Raw genomic sequence first — 8,393 nt, forward strand, 5'->3', positions numbered from 1 at the left:
TACGAAATTCGGCACTGCCTCCGTCCCCATTTAGTAGGCGTAGCCATGAATTTCCTAGAGGAGAAAGAATTCGGTACATAATAAAATTTTAATAATTCAATCCAATTACTCATGCAAATTTGTGTGATTAACTGTTTTTTATTTTAAAAAATTTAATGTCTAAAAAGATATTCTATAAATTTTAATTTTGTACAAGTAAATTATCATTATATAAAAATTGAAGCTTTAAAAAAAAGGTATTAAAGTATTAAAAACTAAGTTCTAAAATCTAAAAAATAAGTGCAAAAATTTATGATGGTCGTCTTGTAGTGGGAGGAATAGTGAAAGTAACAGCAAATGGGTTATTAGCACCAGCAGATCGACCATAACCACCATAGCCCCCATAACCTCCATAGCCGCCATAACCACCATAGCCGCCATAAGGTCTATACCCATAAGATCCATAATAAGGCCTGTAACCACCATAGTATCCTCCACCTGGATAATATGGTCTGTAGTAGCTACCGCCATATCCATTGCCATATCCTCCATACCCTCCGTAACCTCCATAGCCTCCGTACCCATTGCCATATCCTCCATACCCTCCGTAGCCCCCATATCCGCCATATCCACCATAACCTCCATAACCACCATAACCTCTACCCTCTTGGGGATTTGCAGTTGGATCTGCATTAGGCTGGAGAGGACCTAATAATTTTGAATGAAATTTAAAAAATTAATTATGTTGTTGGGTTATTTTTTTAAATACGTGTGTCTTGTGGAATTCCCTGCGAAATTTTTTCGGAATGTTCCCGCTTTAATGGAAGAGCAATCTTATTTGCAGGCTTAAGAAATGCTTTTCGTTCTGTCTCTATATCATGACTGGTCGTCGCAGCTAACTATGTAAAATAAAATTATAAAATTTAATATATTTTAAGCATTTACATATTTTAAGCATTTACATATTTTAAGCATTTACATATTTTAAGCATTTACATATTTTAAGCATTTACATATTTTATTTCGGATTAATCAAATTAATCGAAAGAAAAGTATGTTAATAAATTATAACTTCGAAGCAGGCAAGAATTATGTTAATGAGAATTATGCACTTGAACATCTTTCAGCTATATACGATATTTTTTTAAATAAATTTATAAAAACTATTAAATATTATTATATTACTTATTTATTAATCACACAATATTATTTTTAAAAAAGATTTTAAAAAAGGAGAATATATTTGATGTACACAAATTCTCCACTATTTATACCTAATTCTATAAATTGAGTTAAATTTAAATTTAATGTCCTTAAGGAGAATAATAAATAGATTTAAATGCATTTTTAAAAATATATAAATTTCAAAGTTTTCACTAAGCTTGTTATAGACACTTTAAATTGTCAATTTACTTTTCACGCAAAAAGGTTATCTATCTAAGTTTTTAAATTTTTTTAAAAACCAGTAGCAAAGTATTTAAATCTGTTAATTGTAAATAATAATTTGAATATAATCTTTATTTTATTAAAATATACATTTAAAAAAAGTTAATTCTAATCGGAAAAAGATTAGAACTAAATAATCGTGATTAAAGAATGGAAAAGGGGGATAAATGGATGAGAAAAGAAAATGGCTCTTAACCAGTAATTTTCCTTGAGGGGGGGGGGGGCAAAAGTTTATTTGGGTTGACCAATATTATTTTAAAATAAAACATAATATCTTATTAATTTGTAGCAAACAATTAAGAACTTTCAAAATAATTATTTTTATTTTTAAATTATAACAATATATCAAATAAAATCTGTTTTTTGGTTGGTTTCATAAGCCATTAGCACTAAATTTTGTTTTCGTTCATCTTTCATTGATTCTCTGGTGCAAGATAAAGCCTTATCGAATGTAGAAAATGAGGTCACACAAAATGCTATTGATACCCCAATGATAAGCACTGCTGAATAGCATTTATATAATTCTAATTAATGGCAATATGATATTTTTTGCATAATATAATATTAATAATATTTTAAAAATCTTGAACATTTCTTTCTGCAGCCTCTAATAATCCCTTTGCGATTTCCATAGGGGATTGAAAAAATTGTAGATTTTACCCTCATGGACCCCGCCCCCAGTGGCTACGAGGCTGGAAAAAACAAAGATCTATAACAATCATATCATCCTGCACAATTTCGTTCAGGTTTGAAATTTAAAATTAATAATTCCCTTTTCACCTTTATTTTAAAATTTGATCTAATTATACAGTATACATTCCAGCCTAGTGTTGTTAAAGATTTTGATTGTCCGATCATGATTTTAACCAAAATACAATTATGTATGCCTCGAGATTTGGCAAATAGATGTCCAAACCTTTCTGCCATTTATGAGAGAAATATCCAGGCTTATATAATAATATTTTTGTTACAATCAATATGGCCGCTTTTAAAAAATCCCAGGGCCAGCCTCATTTTGAATTATAATATACAACTCCTCAAATAACTTATAAAATAGCCGTAATTCCTTGCTGCTCCGAATGCCTCAACTTAATTAAGATTAAAAAAAAGTCCTAATATTTCCACAGCCAATTACAATTTTTTTTAATATGATATATATGCGATTTTTTGTATACTTAAAAAAGGGAGTATTTTTCAAATTTATTTATCCTTGAGTTTATTTGAGTTTTAAAATTACTATCAAATAAAAATTTTCTCAATATTAAAAATAAATAATTGCCTGATATACTTTAGTTGAATTAAAATATCTCAGAGAATTTAGCGAGGTCTGGTCATCTTACCCAACTATCGCGTACAGTCTTCACAACCTCACTGTCATCAAAAAAAAATTATATTTCCTGATAAACTAGGTACTAGGTTAATGTTAAATACAAACAAAGACAGTGTTGAACCAATCGGTATTTTGTTAATTATTTTATTTGGATCGAGACTATCACATTTAATTAAAATATATGTTTAAAAAATCGTAATTTTGGGGAAAAGCGTCATAGCCTAGTCGATTAGAGCGTCGCTTGCCAATCCGATAATCCGGAAAATAAATAAAAAAATCATGTTTTTGGGAACTTGTAGTCCCACCTCCGTTTTTATATAATATTGTATTATTTTATTTTATATTTGATATGTTAATTTTAATATTAAAATATTTAATCATAATTTTGATAAGCGGGAGCGGGACTTGGTCAAAGCCCCCTTCCCCCTGGATAAATCTTGCGACGACACTGTGAAGTTGTTAAATAGTTATAAAGTATTATTTACGATAAATAAACATAATTTATTTTTTTTTATTGGGTTATTTTTTTGCATTTCAGTATTTTATAAAATTGCCTTATTGAAAAAAAATATGTTTTAAAAAAAAAATTTTTATCCATATTTTTTTTATAAGATAGTGATTCGATCCATTTAAAAGGAACGATTAACAAGCCTGGATTCCATATTTTTATTTTGCATATAATTGTAAAAATATAAAACAACAGTAAGAAATTATAATATTTTTTAATAAAAATTTATATCAATGTTTAATAATAGTTTTTACAAAATTTTCGAAAAATAAGAAAGATAGATTTCGTAGTTAAAACTGAATTTGCTATGCTAAAAATGCTTTTGGCAGGAGCAGAAGTGGGATTGGAATTTTAAATTTGATAAGTAGGTAAGGATTTTATTTCAGGAAATTTCATTCAATTTTTTTGATAAATAATTCTCTTCCAAATTAAGTCCCACTAATTTATTCTCGAAAAAAAGATTCCAGAATACATTTTGGTCCACAGTTTTTTCAATTCCAAATTTTTCCACATATTTCTTTAAATACGATAGAAGTTTATTTAGTATTCGTTTTGTGAAAGCCTATACAAATCCAAGGCTATTCGAGTTTAATATACCAGCTGTAAACATTTATAAAATTAATTATAAAATAGCCATTCCAAATTAGAATAGAAGTTGGCACTAGTCGGAGATGAAACCATGCTAGGAAATATTTGTAGGAAACAGCTGACCGATTAACATAAATTTTAAAGAAAATGAATTCCGTTTAAAATATATAATTTATCTTTTTTAGACCTTTTCCTATTTTGACCCGAACTTTTCATTTCTTTGATCGGTCTTTAACTTTTTCGATTCCATTTTGATTGACACTCTTCCTTACTTGATCGACCCAACTCCTTTTGATCGATCATTTTCTTTTTTTGAATGGAAAACTTTGTGTCATCGGTTACTCATTCTTAAGGTATAAAACACATGGAGCAACGTAGTATAACCTTTCTTTTAAAATGCTGTCAGGCTTATATAGGCAATCACTTTACCGAGAACGGGATCCTGTGTCAAATCCTGATTAAAGCAGATAATTATTTCCTAAAAACACTACGAACTAAACAGGCCTATTGTATGGCGTTTATGGGGAAATAAGTCCCTTTTAATTTTATCTTATTTCGGTTTGCTTATGAAAGTAAGAAATAAAAAGTATAGCCATGGCATCCGAATAAAACTAATGCATATGCCTTGGGCCCCTTAAAAAATATTTTCTGCCTAAAGATTATTATGCCATGATGAAGTTGACTTGTAGTTTGGCTTGATCATTATTGTTAGCGTCAATGTGTTTTTTTCCGGCAATTTGTTATTTTTTCAACTTTAAATCATATTTAAAGCGCGTAATTTAAAAATCTGATTTTACCCGAAATGTATTCCATCATGTTTGGAATACCTACCCTATAAATTTCAGAGAATTTTGCCATGAAATTTAGAATTTAATAAAATTTATATTAAATATTCTATTTTTTATATAAATTATAAATGACTTAAAGGTTAACAGCAAAATTCTCTATAATTCTTAAGATAGGCATTCCAAACATGATAGAAGGTATTTCTGGTAAAATAAGATTTTTAACTTTTAAAAACGTGCTCAAAAAATTATTTAAAGTTGAAAAAATAACACATTGCCCGAAAAAACACAATGACGCTAACATATACATTAAAATAATCGTAGAATGTAAACTAAGATTTTATAAATGATATAACATTAAATATTATTTTCAAACTACAAGACGTCAGGTTCATTTTTTCGTCTATCCATTTTGTAAAATATAGATAGCCGTAAACATTAATCAGAGACCTGCAGGCCCAGCCAGGCATGTGTTTAATTTTTATATATGATCCCGGCCTAAAATCTTTTTTTTATAAATGGCCGGGTACTATATTTTAAAATAAAAATTTTTTTAAATAGCTATTAGTTATAAAAATTAAAAATAAAGGTAATATATTTTAAAAGGGCCGGGCCATGCAAATAGTACCTTTGCTGGTCTCTGACGTTAATCAATAAAATACAATGTAAAAAAGAAACAAAGACAACATTACGGATGTAATTAAGATTACATAAAAGTAAACTATACTTTGTTGCAAAAACTTTAAGATGATGATGATCTTATCGCTTTCTCTAGCCATGAAGAGATAACTAACATAATATTCACTGCAGTAAACAGATTTATTTATTAACAGATTCTTTATAATCAATAGATGAGTGGTTTAAAATCAGATTAAATTGATACTTACATTTACATCCATGACTGCGCCAATATAATATTTGAAATAATTCGTACAATATTTATTTATACAACCATAACAATCCGTAAATCTCATTATAATAGAAATCAAGCAGATTTAACATAAAAAATATGCAAAGACATTTCTCTTAATTTTAATAAATTATTATCTACTGTATTAAAATTAGAAAGTCAAGTCTACACCTAAAATTTCAGTGATTGAAAGATATCTCTAAGTATTGGTGTACTAAAAGAGACTATATCCAGTAAATCAAATTTAATCCAATCTAATATATTCTTCAACATCTGAACCAGGTGTTAAAAAATTGGCTGAAAAAGTCATAATCATTTTATAATTCATACAGTTCATCTAATTTCCTTGATCGATAATCATTTCGAACTAATTACATTCATTCGCTACTTTTAGATTTGAAGGGTGTTGATTAATCTAATACCCAACGAGATACATTCGGTAATAAATCGTCTTGGCACATTTTTAAATTTAAAAATACTCAAATAAAACATTTTAGATAATTTTCCTAATATAAAAAGTTTGAAAAATTAAATACTACATTGACCTTGAATTGCGACAATAATTTAGCAAGACAAAATATTCTCTGACCAGGCGCTAGACCTGTAGATAATAATATATCAATAATTTTATACGATAAAATATTGAATGCATATATTTTTGATATTGCAACGTTAATTTATGGACATAGATTAGATATAAAAAAAATATCATCGCCTGAGAATTAGAATATTCTATTTCTAGTTTTATAATTTTATAGGATTTAAAGAATTAAGTTTCTATTGTTTCTATAGGATGGTTAACCTATTGGATTTTAATTTGAGTTATTTTATATTTTTAATTTTTTAATGTAAATAATGGTAAAAAATTGATTTTTGTATAAAAGTCATTTTTACAAAAAGTGATAAAATAACCCAATTCTCATGCGACTATATATTATATTTTTTACATGAAGTAGTGTTAAAAGGAGAGAAAGTTACTTTCTAAAATAAAGTAACTAATAGTGAGCTACTATTTAGAAAAATGGCAATAGCAATATCGCGTTACTTTTTTATTGTCAAATAATGTTAGTACCGCGTTTTAAATGTAGGTCCAAAAACATTTATATATAGAGCGTTATTTTGCTAAACTATAACTCAAATTTTTACTTCCCCATGAAAAAAAAGAAAGCACAATTCAAAGCTCTTATATAACTAAATATGGGATCGCTATTAAGAGGCACAGTATATGAGATTGCACTGGGCTTATATGGGGTTAAGGAAATTTTTTTGACACATACTAAAATCACACTATGTAGATAATTATACAATCACTTTAATACTTACATTAGGTTTTGCATTCTAAGTGTCGTGAACAACATTAACTCTTATTCACAAAGATCTTTTAGCTCAAATGTAATACTAGGCATTACCTTATATTGTTCTTAAAAAGCCCAATTTGGGTCGATTTTTAATAATGGCCGATTAAGATCTTAGCCAAAATATTATTGTGTAAGACTCAAGATTTGGCAAGTAGAAATCCAAATCTTTCTACCGTCTATCAGCAAAATCATCAGGCTTGCACAATATTATTTTGGTTATACTCTTAATTGTGCTATTTTTAAATCGATCCGAATAGGGTTTTTAGCAACACTACCTAAATATATAGAGTATCATTGATGTGATAAAATAATAGTAATTGAAGTGTATAACTGATTATCTATAGATGCCACCTGGAAGGTAAAAAAAATACTGTCTTTTCCTTTTACAAATTAGATGAAATAAAAATAAAATATTTGAAAATAAAAAAAGAGATAAACGAAAGAAAGAAGTATGAAGGTGTATATCTATTCATATATATATATATTTTATTAAATTAATCATGGCTTGTTTAGCAAGTTTAATTTTTGATTTTGTGACCAACGATTGGGAGAGTATTATGTTATGACTTATTTATAAGTATTACGTTATGACTTATTTATATAATATTATTTAAAAAATTAATTAAACAAACTTATAATAATATTTCGAAGGTAACATTAATAATTACAAGTCTGGCATGATGGCATTTCTTTTTTGGCTAATATTTTTTTTCCTTTTTACATCTAACAAAGGGATATTAGAGTACTAGAAAGCATTAAAAGAACTAAAGATTAACTTAAATTTTACAATCAATACGGTAGCTTAAGATGCAGCTTTATAAAAATTTTTTATCTGTTCTTGTGTTATTGGTGATACTGATAAAAGTTATAAGTCCTAAATATTGGCGCAAATGAGGTATTTAATAACCAGTTTGATTTAATATTCTACAATCCGGCCCAGCCTGTTGCTCGGCGGCAACGTCTAAATTTATTTTAATATGCCGGACCTGGCAAAATAATTTCCCTACCTCTGGAGATAATCCATAAATTATAGTGTTTTTAATTTAACAACTCTCCAAGATTATAAATAGGTGTTTATTTTGCTGCTCAGCTACATCTATTTTGGTTTAGGCATAGTATTTAAAAAATTAAAAAACCGGACCCGGCCGGTCCACCTTATGGAAAAATCAATACCAGAGGACCGGGCAAAAACTATTCTCGCCGGACCGAGTTGTGCTTGAGAATTTTGCCATTTGCAGACCACTGGTACAATATTTGGCATATTCGATATCATAAATAATTTAGGTTTATTAATTCGAATTATAAAATTTAAATTACAATTATAAATTGAAATTGAAATTTTAATTATAAAAATAGTATTTAACATGTCAATAATTTCTATGTTAGATTTGATGTCTGTCAGAATTGACGTTTTCTTTCATTCGCTTTGGTTTAGGCTAACGATTTTTTTATATTTTATTTATCAATAATATTTATATTTTTTCAAATT

The 8,393-nt window shown here is 27.7% G+C and overlaps 1 protein-coding gene across 1 annotated transcript; it reads right to left on the reverse strand.

Moving 5' to 3' along the window:
- Nucleotides 1-289: 289 nt before the first annotated feature.
- Nucleotides 290-1,099, reverse strand: LOC135926739 (protein FAM98B-like). The gene is made up of 3 exons (XM_065462669.1): nt 1,052-1,099; nt 749-878; nt 290-687 (listed from the first exon to the last, which is right to left on the reverse strand). The coding sequence occupies exons 1-3, from the start codon at nt 1,097-1,099 to the stop codon at nt 290-292; spliced, it is 576 nt and encodes a 191-aa protein (XP_065318741.1).
- Between the last annotated feature and the right edge of the window lie 7,294 nt (nt 1,100-8,393).

This window comes from Gordionus sp. m RMFG-2023, chromosome 3, assembly GCF_954871325.1.
Source record: "Gordionus sp. m RMFG-2023 chromosome 3, tfGorSpeb1-WG-v2, whole genome shotgun sequence".
In the NCBI taxonomy this organism is placed as follows: domain Eukaryota; kingdom Metazoa; phylum Nematomorpha; class Gordioida; order Chordodea; family Parachordodidae; genus Gordionus; species Gordionus sp. m RMFG-2023.

Excerpts from the sequence above, each read along its gene's own strand:
- LOC135926739 (XM_065462669.1), bottom strand. The coding sequence starts at position 1,099 with ATGTTCAAGTGCATAATTCTCATTAACATAATTCTTGCCTGCTTCGAA. Across the intron at positions 879-1,051 it reads TAATTCTTGCCTGCTTCGAA|TTAGCTGCGACGACCAGTCA; the intron begins GTTATAATTTAT and ends TATTTTACATAG. Across the intron at positions 688-748 it reads GGGAATTCCACAAGACACAC|GTCCTCTCCAGCCTAATGCA; the intron begins GTATTTAAAAAA and ends CAAAATTATTAG.